The sequence below is a fragment of the Gopherus flavomarginatus genome, chromosome 3, assembly GCF_025201925.1.
Source record: "Gopherus flavomarginatus isolate rGopFla2 chromosome 3, rGopFla2.mat.asm, whole genome shotgun sequence".
NCBI lineage: Eukaryota > Metazoa > Chordata > Testudines > Testudinidae > Gopherus > Gopherus flavomarginatus.
The window spans coordinates 26994878-27022159 of record NC_066619.1 but is presented as its reverse complement, the minus strand read 5'-3'; the positions used below and the strand labels follow the sequence as shown (position 1 = coordinate 27022159).

The window sequence follows — 27282 nt, the reverse complement described above, 5'->3', positions numbered from 1 at the left end:
ATAAACAGAGAGGCTGCCTCTCCAAATTGCAGCAAATCATCAGGATCAAAGGGTGACGGATGCCTTGTGCTCCTACTTTGAGACTAGAAGTTTAAATGTTGACATGAAATATTATCATTAGATAATATTTTTAGTCTTTGTATAAGGATTTTATTAAATGCAAGACAATTATGCCTTTTAAAGCTTTGTGAAATGATTTCATGAGGAGACTTTTATGAAGTTTATGGCTGTTATGGGACAATCTTATCTGTAGTGCACCCCTTGGTTCCAGGACACAACACTCCAAGGTTTCTTCCACTCCAGGACTCCTTGTAGGCTGTCTGCCTTTGTGCACTACTCAGCCCTCTGACTGGTAAGTGGCTAGTTCAGATTCCTTCTGAGGTAACTAAAGGTCACCAGTGAAACAACCTAGCTTCTGAGCCCTGTGCTCAACCCCTTCCTGAATTCCACTGCCTTTCCTTGGCTCTGTTATCAAGCACTGCCCTACTGAGCTTGCATCTTCCTAAAGACTCTAGCCTTCAGCAGTCTTTGGAACTTGGATCTTTCACAGGAGCCTGCCTGTCTGAACTCTCTCAGCCTATTTATAAACCTAGGTCTCTCAAGATATCTCCCAATCCTTCTTTAGTCCTGTCCTCTTCGGCTGAAAAAAAACTACCTATTTACAACATAGATGAAGTGAATGTGACTAACTGGGCCTTTAACTCTTCCTAGTCCAAGATGGAGTTCTACCATCATATTAGCATAAAGTTAAATGGCTCCTATAGCCAGCTTCTGAAAAATTTCCTGCTTGAAACTTCTATTTGCATACCTTCATTTAGTCTCACTTATATTTCTAGCTAGGTACCTAATTACATATTTGTGTGTCTATTTGTTACTGTCCTTTTGAACATCACAAATAGTCAAAAACCAAGTACAGATATGTGCAACACAAGTAGAGGAAATGCAGATAATTACTATGCACCCAGACTGCTTGACTTATAACTATTCCACTTTTGTTCCCATTGTAAAAGCTCTTTCAGGAACAGATAAATCATGTTTATAGAATTATTTGTTTGATCTCATTAAGAAATTAATGCAACTTGTGGAACTGTAGGTTTTTAAAACAATCATTAATAAACCATGTAAAATCTAAATCCCTACATTTATATACTGAAAATTATATTCTGTAGAAGTTAGCCATCCGTGTCAGACATTACCTGAAGTTTCTCAAACTTCTTTTGCTGGTTGGTAGTCTTGCAAGTGAAGTGAAAATTTCCTCCAGAATCAACTGCCTATGTTTTTCATACCGTGAGAACACCTGTTAGCAGTTACAGGATTCAAATATATATATGTGTGCGTGTATAAAAATAATGGTTAAGTTTTACAGAAAACCAAAATAGCATATTACCATTTTTTTCAAAATCAACAGCTTTCCATATTTGTATTCATTAAAATATTCACAACTTGTTTTTCATATTTTCAAGTGACAGACAGGTATCTGAACAACATATTGTTTTTTCAGTACATGGGGGCAGGCAGTTCTGCTTAGCTATTCTTTTGTTTAGTCAGACTTTGATTTTAAAAACATAGAATATATTGCCTCTGCAAAAGCTGAAGATATAGTATGAAACAAACTTGCTTCTTAAACTGCAAGCTTTCTGAGAGGGTTTTTCTGTTTTCAAAATATAACAGTCCTTAACATTTTATTTTTCTGTGAATCACTTTGCAACATGGATTCCCCTCCACCCACATTTTCCAAAGAAAACCATTCTACATATACTTTTTATCTGGATAATTGCTATTCCTAGCTCTGCATCCTATACCAATGCACAGCTCCAGAAACTACAGTGATGGGAATAAATAAATAAATAAATAAATCAAATAAACCTGGAAAATACATTAAGGAAAAGCATATTGCTAAGGTTCCTTTGAGAAGAGGACAGAAGACAGTGAAGGTTTATTTTTTTCTTAATATTATTATTAAAAACTAAAAAGTGTACCACTTAAGAAAAAATCAGGGATAGAGCTTTGATTTTTATTATGTAATCATATTATTGATTGTTGAGAAAGCCAAAAGAGTTCCTGTATGATAGAAAACACAGCTCTTAAGAAATCAAACTGTGGTTTGAAACTAGCACATAAAATAACTTTGCAATATAGTCTAATTATTCTAATCTATATGAGTTAGAATTTATCAGTGTCCAAACATGTTTTTGACTATGGCTGTCAAAGAAATGGTGAAAAATATAGAGATGGAATACGTATTTTTATCTCATGACATGAATTTACTGTGGGTATAAGATTTTACAAGAAGGATCAGGTCATTAACCAGAAATGTGTGTGTGTGGGGGGGGGGGGGGGGGGAATCCTAGTTTTCCAAGATTGCTATTCTATGTAAAATTCAAGGTAACTCAGAAGCAAAGTGGTAGCCATCTGAAATTTCTTTGCTTTTGCTACTTTAAGTTAAGAGTATTAACTTTATTTTCAGTATGTACTTTATAACCCTATTTTATTAAAATAAATGTATTTTAATGGAAAATATTATTGATATTGTTCAGTCTAAACACGGACTTTACAACCTACAAAGTAAACTGCATGCAGGCTTGAAGATAACTAAGGATTTGTTCACATTGGGACATACTGTGGAATAGGTAATCCAGTGGATTAAGATAAATCACAAAAGGTGATATAGTGCAGAATACCAGAGTCCACATGGAGAATTATTGTGAAAAACTATTGTGCTTAAAGTTTACACCCTATCTTATTTCACAATAGCTTCCCTGTGTAAACAAGCCCTATGGTCATTATGCTGGAGAACGGGAAACAATGAAGAGCAAGGTCTGAAAAAAAATGGATTTTCCAAGTTCATACAAACATTCACGTGATTTAATTTAAACCAAAAAAGTGAGAAAAACAAAACAGCTATGTAAATAAAATTGGATGCATGCTTTTTTCTGCTGCATTGACCTTACTTAAACTTTGTGTGTTTGGAATAAGGTAAGAGTCACAATCCAACCAGAGCTATGGTTTTAAGTCCAGTTCTATTCTGAAATATCACTACAAAAATGGTACCTTTTCACTCAACAGATCTACAACTGTATATTCAGTTACTTCTGATTACATTAAAATATCAATATATAATAGCGAAATGAGAATATCATAGATTTTTCTGACAATTCAAGGACAAAATAAAAAAGAGAAAGAAACAACATATAGGGTTTGGTGTGAACACAGTGTAGGAAGTTCTACTTATTTGGGATAATTCTCTTAAGAACTCTAAGTATAAAATTATTTGAATACAATATTTGGGGAGGGCAAAGTTGTTTGCAATCCTTTTAGTTATAATATTGTATACCTGAAGTTTTCTTTTAACTATTTGATTTTAGTGGGAATTTCCCATTTGATTTCTTGTCAGAAACTAATCTACAAACCAAAGAAGGTCAAGTAAATTAAATTATGTTCCTCCATCGTGATGTCAAAAATATACAATGTGCAGAATAAAATGAGTTCAAAATTCAAATTCTTTACTAGAATGGAAAAAATGTGCACTGGTAGGGAGATGAAATTGATGAACTTATGTCTCCTTCCATGTGTATGTTTTATTTTTAAACAGCAATATCACTAGGTTAAAAAAGTACTCACTGCAGTCACTAGTTTGATGGCGCATAACTGGAGCTCACTGACATTTTCTACAAAAAAAGGGGTTATTCCCATTGAGGATATCTGTCAAAAGGAGGAAATGACAGTAAATACATATTCTTTCCACTAAAGTGGATTTAACATAACAGAGCATAATTAAATACATTCACTGCTTCACAGATATATCTTGTTTGCTATTTGTAAAATGATGTTACATTTTTAATCTTAATTTTATAATGAATCCACTAAAGATTTACAGTCTAAATATTACACGTATCTTTCTCTGTTTAGATAACTACTTTTTTAATGGCGTTATTAAAATATTAAACTTTTTAAAAATTACACATTTTAAGATCACTAGCAAGACAGTTAAAATAATAAAAGTTACAATATTATGACTATAGAAGTCATTCTGAAAATTTCCTCATCCACTGAACTAGATTAAATGTAAACCATACAGTAATGTTATTGCCAAGAAAGTCAAACTTCAGAATTCTTTGGGGAAAAAAAAAACACTCTCAAATGAAAATTCTTTTGATGAAACTTACCTGAAGAATAGTAGTGTCAGTAAGGAGCTGAATTTCTAGCAATTCTGCCAAACTGCTAACAATGTCACATACTTTGTTATACAGCATCACTATTACCCTCTGCTTGTGGGTGGAACATTTGGCACGCTTTGCTTTTGAACTTAAAACACCTCCTAGAAAATAAAATTAAATAAAATGATTCATCTACAAGCCTTTCAATTACATTTGAGACAACATTAAGAACAAGATTTTTTTTTTGAGAAAAAGTACTTTATAATTTTTGTTAGCACAAAATGCTGATAGAAATGTAATCTCTTTTTAACAGCACTAATTTGGAAAAACAAGATTTGTTATTGCAGACCATTTTAAAATAATTTTTGTGGATTGTTGGGCCAAGATTTTCAATATGGTACTTACAGTTAGTCTCCTACATCCATATATTATTAGAGCTGGTTGAATTTCTTATAGAAAATTGCCTTTTCACAAAATTGAAATTTACCACACAAAAATTTGAATTTTACCAAAAAAATTTTATTGTGGGCTAGAAAAATTGAAATAATGGCTCCTTGGCTGCCTGCCTTGAAGGGTTTTGTCAATTCATTTTCTGAAGTGAAATTCATAATAGCTTTCCACGAGGACTGCCAAAACTGAATGCGCTCTCTTTCTGCCACCCCAACTATTAGCCTTCCCGCTGTCCCTCCAGTTTCAGCTGCCAAACAAGCAGAGAGCTGGGACTCTCAATCCTTCCGCCCACCTCGCTCTGGGGAGGCAGAGAGCCAGGGTGCTCATCCTTACCACTTCTCCTGCAGCTGTGCACACCAGCTATCTTAAGCAAAGTAAGCTGTCATGGGATAAGAGGGAAGATCCTCTCATGGATCTATAACTGGCTAAAAGGTAGGAAACAAAGGGTAGGAATAAACGGTCAGTTTTCAGAATGGAGAGAGGTAAATAGTGGTGTCCCCCAGGGGTCTGTACTGGGACCACTATTATTCAACATATTCATAAATTATCTGGAAAAAGGGGTAAACAATGAGGCAGAAAATTTGAAGATGATACAAAACTACTCAAGATAATTAAGTCTAAAGCAGACTGCAAAGAGTTACAAAGGGATCTCACAAAACTGGGTAACCATGCAACAAAATGGCAGATGAAATTCAATGTTGATAAACGTAAAGCAATGCACATTGGAAAACATAATCCCAACTTCATATAAAATGAAGGGGTCTAAATTAGCTACTACCAATCGAGAAAGAGATCTTGAAGTCATTGTAGCTAGATCTCTGAAAACATCCACTCAATGTGCAGTGGGAGTCAAAAAAGCAAACAGAATGCTGGGAATCATTAGGAAAGCGATAAATAAGACGACAGAAAACATCATATTGCTTCTGTTTATATCTATGGTACATCCACATCTTGAATATTGTGTGTGGATGTGGTTGCCTCATCTCAAAAAAGATATTCTGGAATTGGAAAAGGTTCAGAAAAGGGCAACAAAAATTATTAGGGATATGGAACAGCTGCCATGTGAGAAGAGATTAATAAGATTGAGATTTTTCAGTTTAGAAAAGAGATGACTAGGGGGGATATGACAGAGGTTTATCAATCAGGGCAGGTATGGAGAAAGTAAATGAAGTGTTATTTACTACTTTTCAGAACACAAGAACTAGGGGCCATCAAATGAAATTAATAGGCAGCAATTTTAGAACAGACAAAAGGAAGTATTTCTTCACATAATGCACAGTCAACCTGTGGAACTCTTTGCCAGAGGATGTTGTGAAGACCAAGACTGTAACAGGGTTCAAAAAAAGAACTAGATAAATTCATGGAGGATAGGTCCGTCAATGGCTATCAAACAGGATGGGCAGGGATGGTGTCCCTAGCCTCTGTTTGCCAGAAGCGGGGAATGGGTGACAGAGGATAGATCTCCTGATGATTACCTGTTCTGTTCATTCCCTCTGAAGCATCTGGCATTGGCCACTATCAGAAGACAGGATACTGGGCTAGATGGACCTTTGATCTGACCCATTATGGCCGTTCTTATGTTATCTACTTCTTTGGCTCCCAAAACGGTGGAGGAAGGTGTGGAAGCTGAGCAGCCAGACTCTTTGCTTCATAGGAAGTTTAAGTGAGGGGTAGGGGATGAGGCAGATGGATAGGCTCTGTGCCCCAGCTCTCTCTCCAGTAGCATAGTTGGAAAGCTCTCATGAAACAGCATTTATCTTGAAATACATTCCCATGAAAAAATTTTCATTTCTGACTGTTTGTCCCTGTTCAGGACAATTTACACCCCCCCCCCAAAAATGCAAAAAAAATTGGCACAAAGATATTTCCATTTTCTGGCCACTTCTTATATCATGTACTTCAACAAACAGTTAGTGGTCAGTACTTTTGAAATCTAAGTGCCTCCTGATAATTGAAATAAATGGAAGCTGCTGGGTATTCAGGGACCATGAATACCAGACCATTTATTTAGGCACATAATATATGAGTGTAGAAGTCTCATTTAAAGCACCAACTTCTATTTAGTTAGGTCCTGCCACTGAAGTATGTATGGACCATTCATGTCACACACTGTTTGGTTCAGAGGAGGATGGGTTTCATTTCCCCTGTCATTTTGGGCTACAATTTACCATTGTAAATGGCTATTTTCTCAAAATCATATGAAGCAGTCAGTCATCCTTCTTTATTTAGAGGACACTGGAAACGAGTGTCTCAAGATTAAGTCTTGAATGTAGTGAATTGCATAGCAGTGTCAGGGGATGTCAAGTTGTTTGCACATCACACTTAACAGAACTGGTCACGTTTAAAATCATATGCAGCATATTAGCTTACATACAATCTCATTTATTTATTAACATACTAACCACCATGAGGATCCACTCTGTAGACAGGATCATATTGAGGATAAAGTGTATTCTGCAAATGAAATTTAGTGTACTGAATAACTCTTTCTATTACATCCTCAATATACACAGCTTTAGGCATATTGGGTGACGTCATAATATTGATAGCGGTAAGACAGGCATCTGCAGACTTTGTGACTCTCTCCATAATCAGATCTCTCCACAATCTTTCCTCATCTTCAGTGTCATTATTCTACAAGGAAAAACAGACAGTTATATACATTTTCTAAAAAATGTGCATTAAGACAAAATTAATTCTGAGTTTTCAAAGATACATATTATATTTCTGTACATTACAGGTTATCCCTGCTGAATAATATATACTGCAAAAGAAGATTTTATAAATATATATACTAAAATATTACATGACATTTATAATCTTATAAATGTAAAATGTATTTTGTTAACTGGCAAGCAGAATTTTTTTTTGACAATATCTCCCTAAACCAGAATGAGATATTAAGGACATGTAATCACCTAGAGGCACACAGAAAATGTTAATTATCCATGAAAAATATAACCTAACAGAAATTTCTACATTCATCAATAAAGTCTAAATTACTTCAAGCAAAATTTATGTTAATTGATCTAATAATTCTTTATTCTTTTAAGATGTACAGTACAATGCTGTGTTTTGTGAGGATGAATACATTAAAGACAGTGACACACTGAGATCGACTGTTCAAAACAGCTGTATCAAATCTAGGTGTTATTTTTATATTCCTTGTGATTAGGCTCAACAGAATCTGATTTAAAAAAACAAAACAAAACCACTTGATAATATCAATGTTTATTTTAAGAATATGTTTCAATTTTTATTTATTTAAATGTTCACAATTGTGCAAAATTATGGATTTTAAGCATTTTTTTTACTTTTAGCTATATAAATTTTCATAGTAGCAGGAAATTATGCGAGTTCTCAGACAATTATTATTTAATGACAGACATAGATTTAGAAAGTTAAAGCTTAATAATCATTAAAACACAAATCATCAACATCACCTGTCAAAATATACTAAGTAATATCCTTTAGTCAAATTCTCATAAATTCAGCATTGTTCTTATTGTCTGTAAATTTCAATTTCCACTGAAGGAAATACTTTTTCATTAGTTTGTGTCTGTGCAGTGAAATCTGTTTACCAACAACATTTAATAACAAAAACTAATCCTTCCAACCTTACCTATCACTGCTACTTTGACTAGTTTCAATTTCTACCACTATATGTAACTCTAGTGCAGAAAGACTTTTACAAACCATGTGGAAATCATGAGGATTTTCCTGATCCCTTTTTTACTTCCATGCTCCCTAAAGTCTCAAGATTCCCCTTATCAGTCATCATCATTGTGCTGAGGACATGACTCATCAATAACTATGCCTCAAAATGACAGGTTTCAGAGTAGCAGCCGTGTTAGTTTGTATCCACAAAAAGAACAGGAGTACTTGTGGCACCTTAGAGACTAACAAATTTATTTCAGCATGAGCTTTCGTGAGCTACAGCACTGGCAGGAAGGCGTACATCACAGTTCCTGACCACAGAAGCAGGAAAGCATCTGACAGCAACCCACTATCCATCCCCTGGAGCAAACACCTGGCATTTCCTGTTCTGGTGGGACATGAACAAGTCCACCTGGAGAGTCCCCCATTTTCGGAAGATCATACTGGCTGCCTCTGGATGGAACAACCACTCGTGGCAAGATGAGAAGGTCCTGCTGAGGTGATCTACTAGCACTTTCTTGGTCCTGGGCAAGTGCGCGATTACCAGACGAATGGCATGTTGCACACAAAAGGCCCAAAGGCTGAGAGCTTCTTGGCAAAGAGCAGATGACCTGGCTCTGTCCTACCTGTTCGTGTAATACACCTTGGTGGTATTGTCTGTGAGGACCTGCACCATCTTGCCCCTCAGGTGGGGCAAGAACACCTGGCAGGCCAGGCAAACTGCTGACATTGATGTAAAGGGCCAGATTGTCCTGCAGCCAGCGGACTTAAGTGCTGAGTTCACTCAGGTGGGCTCCCCAGCCCAGGTCCGAAGCATCTGAGATGACAGAGACGGGGCTGCGAAAGGAACACCTTCCAACACCGACTCAGGGTTTAACCACCACTCCAGGGATGACAGGATGTGATCTAGCACCCTGACTAACTGGTCTAGATAGTGTCTGTTGGGGGTGTAAAGAGAAGCCAGCCATACTTGCAGAGGCTGGAGACAGAGCCGGGCATGACTGACCACATACGTACAAGTGGCCGTGTGGTCCAGCAACTGCAGGCAGGTGCAAGCCGTGGTTAGCGGGTGGTTCTTCACATGGGAGATCAGGTCCCACATGACCTGAAAAAGCACCTTCAAAAGGAAGGCTCTGACTTACATGGAGTCAAGAACGGTCCCTATGACTTCTATGCGTTGGACTAGCCTTAAAGTGGATTTTTTCTCGTTTATTAACAGGCTCAGGTCACGACATGTGGAATGCACCCGATTGAGGCTTATCTGCACTTGTTCCTGAGACCTGTCCTTGATGAGCCAATTGTCGAGACCTGGACTCCTTGATGTCTGAGGTAAGCAGCCACTAGAGCCATACATCTCAAGACGACCCTTGGAGCCAACGAGCGGCCAAAGGCAAGCACTGTAAATTGGAAATGGTGCTTGCCCACTATAAAACAGAGGAAATGTCTGTGACCCTGGAATATGAAGATATGGAAATAGGTATTCTTCAAGTTGACGGCAGCGTATCAGTCTCTTGGATCCAGGGAGGGGATGATGGAGGCCAGGGAGACCGTGCAAAACTTCAACATTTTGAGAGGCTTGTTCAGGTGTCTGAGGCCCCCCCACACACACTTTGCTTTTGAGATTAGGAAATAACAGAAGTAGAAACCTTTCTGTCATGTCCTGAGGGACCTCTTCCACCACTCCCAAGCACAGGAGGTTTTTGACCTCTTAAACCAGGGAGTTGCCCATGAGAAGGGTCCCTGAAGATCAATGGGTGGAAGGTACGGGGCAGCTGAAAATTGCAGGCTGTAACCTTGAGACACTATGTCCAGCACCCAACGGTCCAAGGTGACTTGGAACCAGGCCGAACAGAAGGGATGAAGACTGTTGAGGAAAGAGCAGGATGGATCCTGGGAGATGACCGGAGACTCACTCTCCACTGCCCCCTCAAAACGAGCGCTTCTAGCACCCAGGGTGTTTTGCCAGGCCTGGCTGTGCAGGTGAGTGGGAGAAGGAAGGGCGACAGTGACCGAAACTAACATCTCTGTCCCTTGTCTTTCAGACCTCGGATGAGACTGCCACGGCTTAGGCAGCAGGGGCAACTGGAAACGCTTTCTCGCAGGCTGAGGTGTATGCATGCCTACTGAGTGAAGGGTGATCCTGGTGTCCATTAAGCCCATGCAATCTCACAATCATCTGGTCTGAAAAAAGACCATTCCCATCGAATAGGAGGTCCTGGATGAAGGTATGCATTTCTTGTGAGAGTCCAGCAGTTTGAAGCCAGGAGCTGCGCCTCATTACCGCTACGTCCCATGCCATCTGGAGGGAGCACCTGGCAGCCGCAGTGCCCTCCTTCATCAGGGTACCAAATTCTTGGGCCAAACCCTGTGAGAGGGACTCCTTGAACTTATGGAGGGAGTCCCATAAGTTAAAACTGTATTGGCCCAAGAGGGCCTGATGGTTTGCCACCCAGAACTGCAAACTGGCTGTTGAATACATTTTTTTCCCCTCCAAACAGGTCCAACCATTTGGCCTCTTTATTTTGGTTGTTGAGCTGTATGCCTCTGTTTGTCTCTTTCATTGGCTGCAGAAACCATCAGCGAGCTTGGGGGAGGGTGAGTGTAGAGGTATTCAAACTCCTCGGCCAGAACAAAGTATTTATTTTTGGCCTTTTTTGAGGTGGAAGGAATGGAGGAAAGAGTTTTCCAGAGGTCCCTGGCAATCTTGAGGACACTATCATACACTGGTAGTGCAACCCGGGTTGGAGTAAAGGCTGACAGAACATAAAAAAAGGTGTCTGCCTACCCAGACATTTCCTCACTTCCAGGTCCAATTTCTCGGACATTCGATGAAGCAGGGCCTTGTGTTCTTTAAAATCGTCCGGCAGGCTGGCTCTCAAGGGTCCCACAACTGCCTCATCTGGGGACAAAGAAAGACAGTTATTCACCTTTGTAACTGTTATTCTTCGAGATGTGTTGCTCATATCCATTCCAGTTAGGTGTGTGTGCGCTGCATGCACGTTCGTTGGAAGATTTTTACCTTAGCAACACTTGGTGAGTCGGCTAGGTCGCCCCCTGGAGTGGCGCCACCATGGCGCCGGATATATACCCCTGCCGTCCCAACCGCTCTTCAGTTCCTTCTTCCCAGCAACTCCGACAGTGGGGAAGGAGGGAGGGTTTGGAATGGATATGAGCAACACATCTCGAAGAACAACAGTTACGAAGGTGAGTAACTGTCTTTTCTTCTTCGAGTGCTTGCTCATATCCATACCAGTTAGGTGATTCCCAACCCTTACCTAGGCGGTAGGGTCGGAGTGAGATGTCGCAGAGTGTAATACTGCGGAGCCAAAGGCTGCGTCATCTCTGGACTGCTGAACCAGGACATAGTGAGAGGTGAAGGTATGGATCGAGGACCAGGTAGCTGCGCGACATATCTCGTGGATGGGCACGTGAGCCAGGAAGGCAGCAGATGAAGCGTGAGGCCTGGTAGAGTGTGCAGTGACGTGGCTCGAGTGGACATGAGCCAAGTTGTAAGAGGTGCGGATGCATGATGTCAACCAGGATGAAATCCTTTGTGAGGAAACGGGTAGGCCTTTCATACGCTCTGCCACAGCGACGAAGAGTTGGGGTGTTCTGCGGAAGGGCTTTGTCCACTCGATATAAAAAGCGAGTGTTCTACGGACGTCTAGGGAGTGCAATTATTGCTCCCTGCACGATGAATGTGGAAGAAGACCTGAAAGAAGATCTCCTGGCTAACATGGAAGGCCAATACCACTTTGGGGAGAAAGGCCAGATGTGGTCGCAACTGCACCTTGTCCTTGTGGAACACAGTATATGGAGGGACCGCTGTGAGAGCCCAAAACTCGGAAACTCGTCTTGCCAATGTGATGGCCATGAGGAAAGTGGTTTTCCAGGACAGGTACAGAAGGGAGTAAGTTGCTAACGGCTCGAATGGGGTCGACATAAGTCTGGTAAGAACCAGGTTGAGGTCCCAGGTTGGGGCAGGGCAGCGTACCTGGGGGTATAGGTGCTCCAAGCCCTTGAGGAATTGAGATACCATAGGATGTGAAAACACTGAGCGGCCATTCTCCCCTGGGTGGAAGGTAGAGATGGCCGCCAAGTGTACCCTCAATGATGATACCGCTAGGCCCTGCTGTTTAAGAGACCAGACGTAGTCCAAAATGGTGGGGAAGAACGTTCTGCTCTCCACACCAGCATGAAAAACGCTTCCACTTGGCCAGATATGTTGATCTAGTGGAAGGCTTTCTGCTACCCAAGAGTACTCGTTGCACTGGGGCAGAGCAACACAACTCAGACTGGGTCAACCACTTAGGAGCCATGCCGTGAGATGGTGGGACTGTAGGTCTGGGTGGTGAAGTTTGCCGTGGTCCTGAGTTATCAGGTCCAGGTGAAGAGGTAGAGGGATGGGGTTGGCTATTGACAGGTTGAGCAACATGGTGTACCAGCGCTGCCTGGGCCATGCTGGAGTGATCATGATCAAGCGGGCTCTGTCCCTGCGTACTTTCAGAAGGACCTTGTGGACGAGCGGGAATGGTGGAAAGCATAGAGCAGGAGAGTCATCCACGGTATCAGGAAAGCGTCCGCTATCGAACCCTGGGAGAGGCCTTGAAAGGAACAGAATATCTGGCATTTCCCGTTCTTGCAGGACGCGAAGAGGTCTACACGGTGAAATCCCCACTTCCAGAAGACCGAAAGAATAACGTCTGGGCGAAGCGACCACTCGTGAGAAAGGAAGGATCTGCTGAGGCAATCCGCCAGAGTGTTTCGAACCCCCGGAAGAAAGGACGCTATGAGGTCTATAGAGTGGGCTATACAAAAGTCCCAGAGTCGTATGGCTTCCTGACAAAGGGTCGAGGACCTTGTCCCGCCCTGTTTGTTTATATAGTACATTGCTGTTGTGTGTCAATATTCACAAACACAATGGCCTTGCAAGTGCTGCTGAAACGCCTGGCATGCAAGGCGGACTGCTCTCAGCTCCCAGACATTGATGTGCAAGGCCAGCTCCTTAGATGACCAAAGGCCTTGAGTGCGTAGATGTCCAAGGTGAGCACCCCAGCCGAGAGATGACGCGTCCGTCGTCAGGGACACAGAGGGCTGGGGCGGATGGAACGGCAGCCCTGCACACACCAGGGAGGGGGTCAACCACCATTCGAAGGAGCCTAGGATGCTCGGGGGAATGGTGACTATCATGTCTATGGCATCTCTGCCTGGTCAGTACAGTGAGTTGAGCCACGATTAGAGGGGACGGAGGTGCAGTCTGGCGTGTTTCGTCACAAACTTGCAGGCCACCATGTGACCCAGGAGACCGAGGCAAGTGCGAACCGAAGTCAACGGAACAGCTTGCAGGCTCTGGATGATGGCCACCATTGCCTGGAACCGGGGCAGCAGTAAGCAGGCTCTGGCGAGACTGGAGTCCAGGGTGGCACCAATAAAGTCTATCCTCTGAGTGGGAATCAGAGTGGATTTTTCCGCATTGATCATCAGGCCCAGATGCAGGAAAATGTCCTTGACAATGCTGACGTGATGGGTGACTTGTGCCTCGGAGGTCCCTCGGATGAGCCAGTCTTCTAGATACGGAAAAACGTGTATCCAACGGCGGCGGAGGTGGGCGGCGACTACAGCCATGCATTTCATAAATACTCTTGGGGCTGCAGAGAGGCCAAACGGTAGGACCGCAAACTGAAAATGTTGGCAGTTGGCTACGAACCGGAGGTACCTCCTGTGAGGAGGGTAGATGGCTATGTGAAAATACGCATCTTTCATGTCGAGGGCGGCATACTAGTCTCCGGGATCCAGGGATGGGATGATGGTCCCCAGAGACACCATGCAGAACTTCAACTTTATCATGAATTTGTTGAGTTCCCGCAGATCCAGGATAGGTTTGAGACCCCCCTTTGCCTTGGGGATTTGGAAGTAGCGGGAGTAAAACCCCGTGCCCCTTTCGTGTTTTGGTACCTCCTCTATGGCTCCTTTGGCAAGGAGCGTCTGCACCTCCTGAAGGAGGAATTGCTTGTGAGAGGGGTCCCTGAAGAGGGATGAGGAAGAGGGGTGGAAGAGGGGTTGAAATAAATTGGAGGTGGTACCCAAATTCCAGCGTGCGTAAGACCCAGCAATCTGACATTAGCTGGGACCACGCACGGAGGAAAAGGGAGAGGCGGTTGGAGAAAGGAGGAAACGGAGCCTCTAACAAAACTGGTACGTCGTCCTCGGGCGCACCTTCAAAAGGTGAGTTTTGGCCCTGTGGGTGGTTTGGAGGGACCTTGGTTCTGGTCCCCTTGGGTTCCTGACTGCCTCCGACGACTGGTTCTACCCCGCCTTCTGGCAAAGTCCCGTCTCTGTCTGGGCTGAGGGTAAGAGCAGTGTGGCTGGGGGCAGAAGGGCCTGCGCTGAGTCACTGGTGTTTGCATGCCCAGTGAGCGCATAATGACCCTGTTATCTTTTATGCTTTGCAGCCTAGGGTCTGTCTTTTCAGAGAAGAGGCCTTGCCCTTCAAAGGGGAGGTCCTGGATTGTATGCTGGAGCTCCGGGGGAAGGCTTGAGACTTGCAGCCATGAGATACGTCTCATAGTAACTCCAGAGGCTAGGGGCCTGGCTGCAGAGTCCGCTGCGTCCAAGGAAGCCTAGAGGGAAGTTCTAGCCACCTTTTTTCCATTGTCCAGGAGGGCCATAAATTCCTGCCGGGAGTCTTGCGGGAGCAACTCCTTAAACTTGTCCGCCACCGCCCAGGTATTATAGTTATAGCGGCTAAGGAGGGCTTGCTGATTAGCCACGCGGAGTTGGAGTGCCCCTGCAGAGTAGATTTTGCGCCCCAGCAAGTCCATGCGCCTCGCGTCCTTTGATTTCGGGGCTGGGGCCTGCTGGCCATGGCGTTCTCTCTCATTGACCGACTGGACAACGAGGGAGCAGGGAGGAGGATGGACGTATAAGTATTCGTAGCCCTTGGAGGGCACCATATATTTACGTTCCACTCCCCGGGCAGCAGGTGGGATAGAGGCCAGAGACTGCCAGATTGTGTTGGCATTGGCCTGGATCGTCCGGATAAAGGAGAGGGCCACTCTCGTGGAGACATCAGATGATAAAATGTCCACAACTCGGTCCTCTACCTCCGGGACCTCCTCAACTTGCAAGTTCATATGTTGACAAAAATATAAAGAGAAGAGAAACAGGCCATAAGTCAGAAGCAGCAGGCAGAAGCAGGCAATCAAATTAACAAAACACTGACTTTACACTTGGAGAGGTGTATGTATTATAATTAAATTTAAAGCTACCCTCTTCCTCTAGTAAGGAAGCTGATTAATTCTGGTTCTCTTTCACTGAGTGTTTCTGAATTAACATAATAGTATTTAGAGATATTCACAAAGCTGTTACAGGAATGGAAGGCAAAGCAGGCAAAAGCCAATATCCTTCAGAGGACCTGTGTCTTAGCTCTTTCCGATCTCTCTCTTAAAATTCCATTTGGCTTCGAGTGTCACTTCATATCTCTGCTCTTAAATGTGCTCTTTAAAAAACAGTAATAAACTTAAGAACCAGATGTGAATGTTCTTCAAGTAGTAATTCTATAGATATAGGATGAAATCCTTGATCTGCTCAAGTCAGTGGGAAAACTCCAATTAACTTCAATAGGGCCCATAGCATATGATTCCCCATTCCATTACACTAGCTTGGCTCCAAAGAAATGATAGAACCAGACCCATAATATCTTATATCTATACATTTAGAGCCAGATTTTGATTCCCTCACTGGCATCTTGTTCCAGGAGTAGATCAATTAACTTCAATGGGAATCTTTATAGACTAAGATACTGGCAACATACGGAATGATATCACAATCTTCCCCAAAAACTTTTGCTTGTGGGGTGGGGTGAGGAACTAAGAGTAGGGAGAGAGAAGGGTGCTTGTGTTTATTTTAGCAGAATATTTTGATTGAAACAGAAAATGTACAGAACAGTTTTACTGTGACATTTAACAGTCTCAAGTAATTATTGTTCTCATATATGCTGCACTTGCAAAACAACCATGGGGAGCAATTTCTAGCTATGTAGCTAGATCCTTACTAATTTGCATGAATGACTAGGTGACCTCATTGTAAATTACTGAAGTTTGTGACCCATGAGTAAATGAACAATTTAAAAAAAACAACAACAACAAAAACAAAAACAAAAAACCTCACACTTCACTTCAGCTGCAATTTAGTTTTAATTATGTCAAAAATGCATAGCAAACTAGTAAATATACAAAAACAAAAAACTATGAGGAGTTCGATGGCACCTTAAAGACTAACAGATTTATTTGGGCAAAAGCTTTTGTGGGTAAAAAGCCTAGTTGTTTTTTTCTACCCACGAAATCTTATGCCCAAATAAACCTGTTAGTCTTTAAACTAAAGACTCCTCGTTGTTTCTGTGGATACAGACTAACACCCTTCTGATACTTAGTAAATATACTGTATTTTGAAAATACATGTCATCAAAGTAACATGCAATCTAACTACAGCATTGACCATTAAAATCTGTATTGATGGCTGATGAAAGACTGGCATTTTGGGGGGATGATTACAAAGTATCCAAGTTAAGAAGGTGCAGATTAGCCAGATTCTATAATAGGCTATAGAAATAGAGAGATGTAATGAGAGAAATGGTATAACTACTGTGAAAATAGCATGTTATTTTCAAAATGCCTGTCCTAAGCCTAAATAATACAGTTGATCTACAGTTAATTTCCAACAATGTAGTATAGATTAATATATTTTTCTCAGTTTGTTTCATGCAGATAACCAAAAATCCCATACATTTTGTTTCTATATGCTTCAGTCATCATTACATTTTTCTCAGTTGTGGATTATTTGTGCTTGCTGCATACCATTTCATAAAGTTCTGCAATCTGCGTACTGTATTTTATTATTCCTATACATGTTTATGATGTCACTGAATTTACTCCATGGAGTTTGTTATTTGTGCAAAACTCAGATAACATCGTGCAAATTATTTACTAAGAGCTCAGTATTGCAAGGTGCTGGACGCCCTCAATTCCTATTTGTGCTCAAACCTCAAAGGTATTACTCAGGCCCTAGCATAGTAATGTTGCATCATAGGAGAGACAAGTATCTGTATTTATGGGCCACTTTTTCACCAATGCCACTCTGGATGATATAGAAAGACTACATGACTCACTTGGATTAAAGGCTACAGCTGCAGTTTTTTACTGAAATATAAAAAAAACTGTAGCATCACCAGGTAGCCATTAATTGTTGTGCTAATAAGTATCAAAGGCTGAACGTAGCTGTTATACATTCTGAAGAGATGCCATTCCCCATGGCTCTATAACACAGGCCTTCTGGGTGAATCGTTGGCAATGAGGGTTGAACCCAGGACCTCACGATCTTAAAACATGAGCCTCTGATTCATAGGTGTTGGAACTAGAGGTGCTGGGAGTGCGGTAGCACACCCTGACTTAAAGTGGTTTCCATTATACACAGAGTTTATAGTTTGGTTCAATAGCTCTTAGCACCTCCCAACAAAATTTGTTCCAGCACCTGTGCTCCTGTTAGCAAAAGCTATAGAAGACTCACTCACCTTGATTTGTGGCCCAGCTATCACTAGAGGGGGGACACGGAGTGCTACACCAAGTGCCGGTGAATTACACACTTTTCTTGGTCAGGGAAGCTCATGCATAGGCTAGAGCTGAAACTCAGGAACCATTCCAATGTTTGAGAGAAATATATTCTCATCTGGGGCCCTGTCTATTCATGGTAGTAGGCCATTCTCACACACTTTTCCTCCCTTAGAACCCATTACTAAAGTTGTGCAAACATTATGAGTAAGGAGGCAACTATCATCTTCTAATGCAAGAGATTCCCACCAGCCAAGCTGCAATATTAAAATAAAAACAAATGTCCCAGGCTTTAGGGAAAAGAACGTATATTGAACTTGGCAACTAGCTACATACTGTACTCCACTATATTGGATGGCTAGAGCTCTGCTACTCCTCACCCCCACTAAAATGTTCATATATAGGATACTCATTTATGGTTTGTATTCTAAATATTAAAGTGGTTGCAATAATAAATATTATATTTAAGGTAAGAAACCACAATATAAAACATTACCTTAGCTTAAACCCCCCACAATTATACATTTGTATGCTGATGCTGCTTTACTGAGTCTAAATATCTTAGAAGAATACATAATAGCTTATAAAACCTTCTTCAGCTATATTTGTCACTGTACAATTCATGCATCAAAACATAACAAGACAAACTCACAATGCAATATGAAGGAGATATATGCTTATGTCATTTGCAAATGAGAACCTGATAGCTATAATATGTCTATTTCAGTCTATTCAGGTACTTATACTACACCCAGAACTGTGGCTTCTAGATTGTGTAGAATTTGTTTTAATTTCACGGCACTGAATCATCATCTTATTGATAAACACCAAATCGAAACCAAACCAAACTACAGAATATATATATGGAGCTGACTTCATCCCAATATAATTCCACTCATGTCAATGGAATTACAATAGGGATGAAATTGGCATGTTGGTTATTTTCCCCATCTTTATGAAAATCTCCACAGCAAGGATCTGTGGGGTGAGAATTATTTGGGGCATCAACTTAACAAAACACTCATTATCAGAAGTCCTTCGTGTCAGTCTAACTATTGTGCTCAACACACCACACACAACTGATCCAGCGGTATCAATTCCATAGTCCCAGATGCTAGATACTGTTGCATATCTTCTAAAATCATCAAGGGAGTCTGCATGTGTAAACACTGTAATTGATATTGTAAAGATACATGATGATTCAAGCCCACAGCTGTTCATTTTACAGTGATTAAGCTACTTACAGTGATTAAGTACTCTTATAAGGTATGTCTACACTGCATGCTTCATGGTCCTGGTGGGCCCTCAGGTCAATTGACGGAGGGCTTACACATGATGTTCCGGCTACCGCCTCATCAAGGGAGGAGGATGAGGATGAGGAGAGACCAGGGACAAGCGGGTCAGTTGAGGCCTTTTCTTGGTGGCCAGCCTCTGTCTCCCTTGGGATCTGGGAGTCTTGTGGCTGGACCGGCACTTCCTCCGAAGTAGAAAGAGGAGGGCGGCTTATAGTGGCTTCTGGCACCTGGTGCTCCGATGTGGCAGAGCGAGATGGGCCTGGATGTGCACTTTGGGCCTGATGATATGCCCAAGGTGTCCAGAATGCCCGCTGGTGAGGGCCATGATCTTGAGCCTGAGGCTCGTGGAATATCCTGGTGGGCACAGGACAGTCTCTGTCCTGGGCGTACGAACTGTCTGCCTGCGAAGACATGGATGGGTGCTGGGACGGCCAGGGAGGAGCTGAAAAATCCTGCTAAGAGTCCTTCTCTCTCGCCGTAGCTGATCTCCTCGGCACCGGGGATCGGTACCTGGAGCCATACCAGTACCGAGAACAAGATCGGGACCTGCAACCTGCACAGTGCCAGGAGGTCGACCTGGATCTCGAAGTTCTGCGTCGGGAACGGCTGCGAGAGTCCCGGTGCCGGGAGTGGTGCCGGGAGCTGGAGCGGTACCGAGAGTACCGAGCCGGAGGCTGAGACGTTGATCTATGCCGCAAGTATGACCGGTACTGAAGAGGAGAGCGGTGCCAGGACTGCGAGCGGCATCGGGACTATGATCGTCGATGGGACTGCGAAAGGCGCCGGGACTTGAATCGTGATTGGTGCCGATCTGCTGGGTCGACTGAAGGCGGTCTCATTAGGGCTGGCTTGCCTATCGAGTGTAATACCCACACCGGCAGTGCCGGGGGTTGAGGCAGGACAGACTCCATCATAGCTATGAGGTACCTGGCTGTGGAGAATGTCTCCGGTGTAGAGGGGACCGAAAGCTCAACCACTGGCCTCGGCAGGGAGCTCTCAGGGAGCAGAGTCGACGGTCCCCGCGGGACCGGAGTCGACGGTACCGCAGCAGTTGGTGCTGCGGCAGGTGTAGGTGCCGGGCGGTCCGAACGAGGCTGCGTCTGCGGCGCAGAGGGCACAGAGATAGTGGAGGACTTCGACCTTCTCAGTTTCGGGGAGAGAGATCGGTGCTGAGCAGGTCCCTGCGCTGGAGATGGCCGGTGCTCCGGAGTCTTAGCGGTGCCAGTATGGGCCGGTGCCGGAGGAGCACTTCTAGCAGAATGCTCAGCACTCGGTGCCGAGGGTGGAGGGTTCAGAGCTGCCTCCATGAGGAGATTCTTTAGGTGAAAGTCTCTCTCTTTCTTCGTCCTCGGCTTAAATGCCTTGCAAATACGGCACTTATCTGTAATGTGCGATTCCCCGAGGCACTTGAGACAGGAGTCGTGGGGATCTCCTGTAGGCATCGGCTTGTGGCAGGCCGAGCAAGGTTTGAATCCCGGTGAACTGGGCATGGGCCCCGGCACTGGGTGTGGGGAAGGGGCTAATGCCCAAACCCCGCTTAACTATCTAAAGAACTATCAAATTAACTGTAATTATATAAATTCCAACTATATACAACAAAGATATTGAAGAAACTACGAGTAGCTAGGGAAGTGGAGGACAGCTAAGCCGTGCTCCACTGTTCCAACAACCGACATGGGCGGTAAGAAGGAACTGAGGAGCGGTTGGGTCGGCAGGGGTATATATCCGACGCCATGGTGGCGCCACTCCAGGGGGCGACCCAGCCGACCAACCGAGTGTTGCTAGGGTAAAAATCTTCCGATGAACATGCACGCGGCGCGAGCACACCTAACTGGAATGGATATGAGCAAGCACCCAAAGAAGAACAATAACTGCCCCGAGTGCGCCTTGCGCACCGAGCCTGGTGCTGTCAGCTGTTGCTCTGAGGCAGTAGCCAGTGAGAGGTGTAATGGGGGCATTGCCACAACCAGCACTCCCCACGCACTCCAATAAATCCAATGTACTGGCCACTGGCCATGTTGCGAAGTCGGCACCGTCGACACAGCCTCTGGCGCCCATTCGCGTCAGTACTATCTAGGTGAGGGGCTGAACTGAACTTCCATGCTGGAGGAATCCTTTCAGTGACCCTGGTGGGACCGTCGAGGCATGGGTTTGTTTGCTGACTGTTGCCATCGGAGACTGGTGCTGGTGCAGGGGGGAACAGAAATGCAATGGGGAGCGCTCCCATGAGGCAGGTGACCGGGACCTGTACCAAGAGGATGACCAGCAGGAGGGCAAATGGCACCAGTTGTACTGGGACCAATGTCTTTCTCTAGGCAATTCGTGTCAAGACAGTGGAGGTTGCGAACGCAGTACCGGTGATTGAGGGCGAGCTACTCCAGCGATATGTGGTATGGAGGTGGAGAGCGCTGCTTTGTCTTGAGAGATCAGTGGCACTCCACTGCCCCCGAGGGGTTTTAGCAGCTGCCTGAGGCATGCGCTGCTTCAGTAGTGTAGGGGGAGGCTAGTGCTCTCTCGGCGTTGGGGGAGCTTGTGTAGGCGTTGGTGCCATCAGGGGTTTAGGTCCCATACTGCTCTCAGGAGTCGGTGGTAGACCTTTCATGGGAGTAAGGACCCAACATGGGGAGGTATGAGCGCATGGCTCCGGAGTGGCTGAGTGGCCTGAAGTGGGTCCCTTGCCCAAAGACCCATGGCTCTTTTTGCCTGGTTCTGGGGAGCCATGGTTTTTGGTCTTCTTTTTGGGAACCAGCAATGGGGAACACTGCCAGTGGGCACTACACATCAAGGCTAAGGTCCTTGGTGAGTCCTGGTGGGGCTGAACAGAGGCTGGACACAGGGCTATCCATAAGGAGAGCCTGTAACTGGATATCCTGCGGGGTTGAAAGTTTTTAGAAATTCAGCACTCCTCTCTAACGTGCGATTCTGCCAAGCACTTGAAGCAGTTGCTATGAGGGTCACTTAGAAGCACAGGCCTGTTGCAGTCTGTGCAGGGCTTAAACCCAGGAGACCTGGGCATGCCCCACCTGGGTGAAGTCCCCATTGGGACCCTAACTGCTAACGTCTAACTACACTTAGCAACTACTTAACACTAACTATTATAAACAAACTATTTACAAGGCTCTAAGGCGTGAAGTCAGTAGACAAAAACTGCTAGCCCTTGCAATGCAAAGAAAGGTGCTCCAACTAGCCACCACAGGTGGTAAGAAGGAACTGTGAGGGAATAGGGTCAGCAGTGCCTGATATACCAGCACATGAGTGTGGCACTCAAGGGGCAACCCCTGCTGACCCTATGGATACTATTAATACAAAAATCTCCAACGACTGCACACGTGGGCACACACACACCTAGAATGGAACTGACATGAGAAAACACTCCAAGAAGAAGAATATCTCCTTTCTCCCAGCTTTTGAACCTACCCAAAGCCCTAGGTATTTTCTCTTTTGACTTGTCTATTTAGATTCAGTTAAGGGCAGGAGCACTCTTCTGTGTATTTACAGCATCTAGCATAACAAAGGCATAATCTCTATGGGGCTCACTAAGCAGTACTAAACTACAGCTAACATTACTGATAGTAAAACCAGCAGGAATTTTTTCCTAACATTCTCTAGCATAGATATTGTCTTAGTGAGAGACTGACTAAGGAAATAAACTCTGGGCCACATATAGGGCAGTGCAGCACAGCATTGCTAAGTTGTTTCCAAAATCTTATATTTTGAGATAAATCTTTGTAACATTTTAGTGTTGAGTATATTTCATAATGGAGTTGCAGATTCAGTATTTTGAGTATACCTGGTGGGTATATTTGAAAATTTAAAAGAGACCTGCAAAGATTTGTTAGAAAAATTGAGTTTTCCTTCTTTATAATCCTTTTCTTTTTTACAGTGTATAAAGAAAGACCTGAAAGGTGATTTTTAAAATTTATTTAAAATTTCTTCCCTGCTTCCTTTTTAATTCAACTTAAGTATCAAGAACGTCAAGTCTACTCCTCCCTGGTTTTTCTAATGAATCACTCAGAGATATCAGGAATCTTAACTGTGAATACTAAACACCTTAACAGAAAGAGTGAAGAGGCTGACACTGACAAAGGCTTCCTTTGTCCAAAGTGTTGATCAGTCATTCAAGTTAATTTGCGTTAATATAAAAACTCAAATTTTTGAACTAAAAATCCCTTGCCCTCTCAATTGCTCATCTTTCAATCTCTGGGCTCTCATGATGTCACCATATCACTAGCTTTTCAGTCATCATGAAGGTAAGATTAGGTCTGAGTTTATTGAAACAAGCCACGCAGAAAACAAACTTAAAAAAACAAACAAACAAAAAAACAGTCCTTTCTTCACACATAATAAGAAAAAGGAGAAAAGGGAACAAGAAGCCTATTTTCTCCTCCACTTCAGAGGTCACTTTTAAAGATATTTTGGAACTGTGTACTGAAAAATGAAGAAATCACCACCTATCTAAAAGAAAAATAAAATATTCTGATACATTTAATATGTTCATTTTTTTCTTAAGTGCAAATGCCTCCAATCCAAAGGCACATATATTAACTTTGGTCTATTACCATTTTCCTCAGGCCTGGGTCTACACTTAAAAGTTTTGCCATGATAGTTTTGCCATGTTAAATAGGAGGGTGTGGGGGAAAAACATTCTTAACCAACATATGCCAGAAAGGTCCCAGTGTAGACATAGTTATCCTAACAAAAAATTATTTTGCCTGTATGGGTTATTTCATTCAGGGAACTCATATAAGCTACACCAGCAGAATAACTCTTTTGCTGATATAAACTGCATCTTCATTAGTTGAGTTTGCTGGTATAGCTATAGAGGAGTGACTATCTGCTTCAGACAGGTCTAACTTTCCTGTCTCATAACAAATGTTTAACAAATTATGAGAAGGGGTAATCACAGAAAAGCCAATTTATATTAAAAAGATGCCTGCACATTGGCACACTTCTATTAATTTTCCAAAAGAACAGAGGCTACCTTCTTGGTACATTGTTTTATATATATGTGTTATGTGATAGAAACAGTTAATAGCTAAAGTATTAATATTTTAGTTTATATACACAAACTTAATTTTTGTGACAAGGTGGCAAAATGTCAATCTATTAAAAAAAGGAAAAATAAATAATTACAAGACATTTATGAACTAAACCGTCCTTAGAAAATAAGAACGGTCATACTGAGTTAGCCCAAAGGTCCATCTAGCCCAGTATCCTGTCTTCTGATAGTGGCCAATGCCAGATGCTTCAGAGGGAATGAAGAGAACAGGTAATCATCAAGTGATCCATCCTGTCACCCATTCCCAGCTTCTGGCAAACAGACGCTACGGACACCATCCCTGTCCATCTTGGCTAAAAGCCACTGATGGACCTATCCTCCATGAACTTATCTAATTCTTTTTTTAACACTGTTACAGTCTTGGCCTTCGCAACACCCTCTGGCAAGGAGTTCCACAGGTTGACTGTTCATTGTGTGAAAAAATATTTCCTTTTGTTTGTTTTAAATCTGCTGCCTATTAATTTCATTTGGTGGTAAACTCCTACCTGTTCATTTGGGTTCTTGTGTTATGAGAAGGAGTAAATAACACATCCTTAGTTACTTTTTCTGCACCAGTCATTTTATAGATCTCTCTCATATCCCCTCTTAGTCGTTTCTTTTCCAAGCAGAAAAGTTCCAGTCTTATTACATTTGGTGGTCCACTCCTACCTGTTCATTTGGGTTCTTGTGTTATGAGAAGGAGTAAATAACACATCCTTATTTACTTTTTCTGCACCAGTCATTTTATAGATCTCTCTCATATCTCCTCTTAGTCGATTCTTTTCCAAGCAGAAAAGTTCCAGTCTTATTAATCTCTCCTCATATGGCAGCTATTCTATATCCTTAATCATTCTTGTTGCCCCTTTCTGAACCTTTTCCAATTCCAATACATCTTTTTTGAGATGAGGTGACCACATCTGTATGCAGTATTCAAGATGTGGATGTACCATGAATTTATATAGAGGCAATATGATATTTTCTGTCTTATTATCAATCCCTTTCTTAACGATTCCCAACATTCTGTTCACTTTTTTGACTGCCGCTGCACATCGAATGGATATTTTCAGAGACCTATCCACAATCACTCCAAGATCTCTTTTTTGAGTGCTAACAGCTAATTTAGACTTCATCGTTTTATATGTATAGTTGGGATTATGTTTTCCAATGTGCATTACAACATCTATCTAGAGATAGATATTCTAAAAGATCCTAAGAAGAACTTTGAAAAATGCTCTGAAATCATGAATAATGTTTGGGGCGTTGGTTATAACCCTCACTCAATCCTTCACGTAATTATGCAGGTGCTTAACTTTAAGCATGTGAGTAGATCCATCAAGGTCAAATTAAAATTCTTCCTCTCAATTCTAAATGGTGAGAATCTGATTTACAGAAAAGCTCAGTTTTCTTCTATGGTATATGAGAAGTTTAATGGATAGGTATCAAATAAAGTTATGCTGGCTGCAAGTTTGCCAATTGCCAATGAAAGTCAGAGAATGACACTAATGTGTTAAATGATATTTTTCAGAACAGAACAACCAATCTACTCTATTTTTAAACAGTATTTTACAACAAGGAGAACACTGTAGAAACAATATAATTAGGCAAGTATTGACAACTACCTGTTGCATTGCCTAAGGGATTACAACAATCTGCAAACACTAAAATTTCACACCGTATTAATTATTATGTGAGCTAAATTAGAAATCCTTTATAGTTGAAAACAAAATTCCTTTGGAAATATTACTACTGAGATTAAAATGAAAGTGCATATTTTAATAAAATATAGTGATGCCAACAACTATGCTCTGAACTCACATGGTTTAGTAACGTAGAAAGCTTTGAGCCATCTTGAATATTCTTCTCCAAGATGTTCAGGACTTTCACTGTTTTATCTGTTGAAAGCTAAAATAAAAATAATCGTATCAAAATAGCAGAAAGAGTGTAAACAAATTATTTCTAAGTGGTTAAAAATAAACGTGTGTATGGAAAACAGGTCATACTGTGTAATTCTGTTGTAAAAATTAGGTTGTAAATGCTTGGGGTAGGATCTTAATTTGTGTTTGTACAATCTCTAGCACAGTGAGGCCACGATCACGCCTGAGCATTCTGATCATATAATAAAACTAAATATGAAGCAACAGTAATAATGGTGATGTCTGTGTAGAAATTAAAAATAAACAACATTCTATTAGTCTTCTGTTTTGTTTTTTTGTTTGTTTTTTTACAACACAAGGGGATTAGTAGTAGTTTCTAGAGGTTTGTCACTTGAATTACACAATATAAAAATCTTGAATAAACTACAGTATGAAGTCAGTTTTCATGTTGCAATCAATTTTATAATATGAATTCACTGAATTTTTCTCATCAAAATGTAATTTTAGAGATTTAGGTTAAATTCTTTATCATTAATTAGAACACTTTCCACAAAAACTGTTCACTCAGATTACACTTCAAATTAGAAAAATGTAGGGGAATATGTTTAATTATGTATACCTGCCACTGCTATCTTCCCAGTGCCAGGAATCAGAATTTGCCAAAACAAACCACTAATAATGAACCCTGGTTGGCTAGAGAAAGTTTTGTTTTTAATTTATTCTAAAGTTTATGGACAAGCACAAAACAATTTCAACACTGTTTTGGAACTGCTGCATATATATTTTATTCTCACAGGGGGACTGTGCTGAAAATAAAGTAGTTCTACATGACCTACTCATGTTCTATAAATTAAGACCAAGAAATGAGTGGAGCTTGCTGGACCCTTTAAGAATGGGAGCCAATAGCCCAGGTCTTACTGGAACTCAGTTCTTTAAGGCCACTGGTTTCTGGGAGATGTAGACCTCAAGTGACTGAGGGATCATGACTCATCAGGTGATATACAACCTTTGTAAAAGAGCTGTTTGTGCTCAGTATGATGTAGAAACTGGCAAGAACTCCAGTCAATAGAAGCTGAGCCTAAAGAGATTTGTAGGGAACAAGGGCTAATATCTGGGAAGGACATGCACCCAACCCATGAAGAGGAGTGAGGGCACCCATGGATAAGGCCAGAAAGGAGTCTAGACCTGGTGTTATCGAAAACTATA

At 42.2% G+C, this 27282-nt stretch overlaps 1 protein-coding gene across 4 annotated transcripts in view; it reads right to left on the bottom strand.

The window, feature by feature from the left end:
- NIPBL (NIPBL cohesin loading factor) overlaps window positions 1-27282 on the bottom strand; it is a 309341-nt gene that overhangs the window by 73445 nt on the left and 208614 nt on the right. For all 4 annotated transcript variants that reach the window (XM_050943765.1, XM_050943763.1, XM_050943764.1 and 1 more), the window contains 5 exons: window positions 26018-26104; window positions 7010-7241; window positions 4167-4318; window positions 3622-3702; window positions 1197-1297 (listed from right to left, as the gene is read on the bottom strand). In XM_050943765.1, coding sequence (XP_050799722.1) covers window positions 1197-1297; window positions 3622-3702; window positions 4167-4318; window positions 7010-7241; window positions 26018-26104 — 653 coding nt within the window. The remainder of the gene's footprint in view (window positions 1-1196; window positions 1298-3621; window positions 3703-4166; window positions 4319-7009; window positions 7242-26017; window positions 26105-27282) is intronic.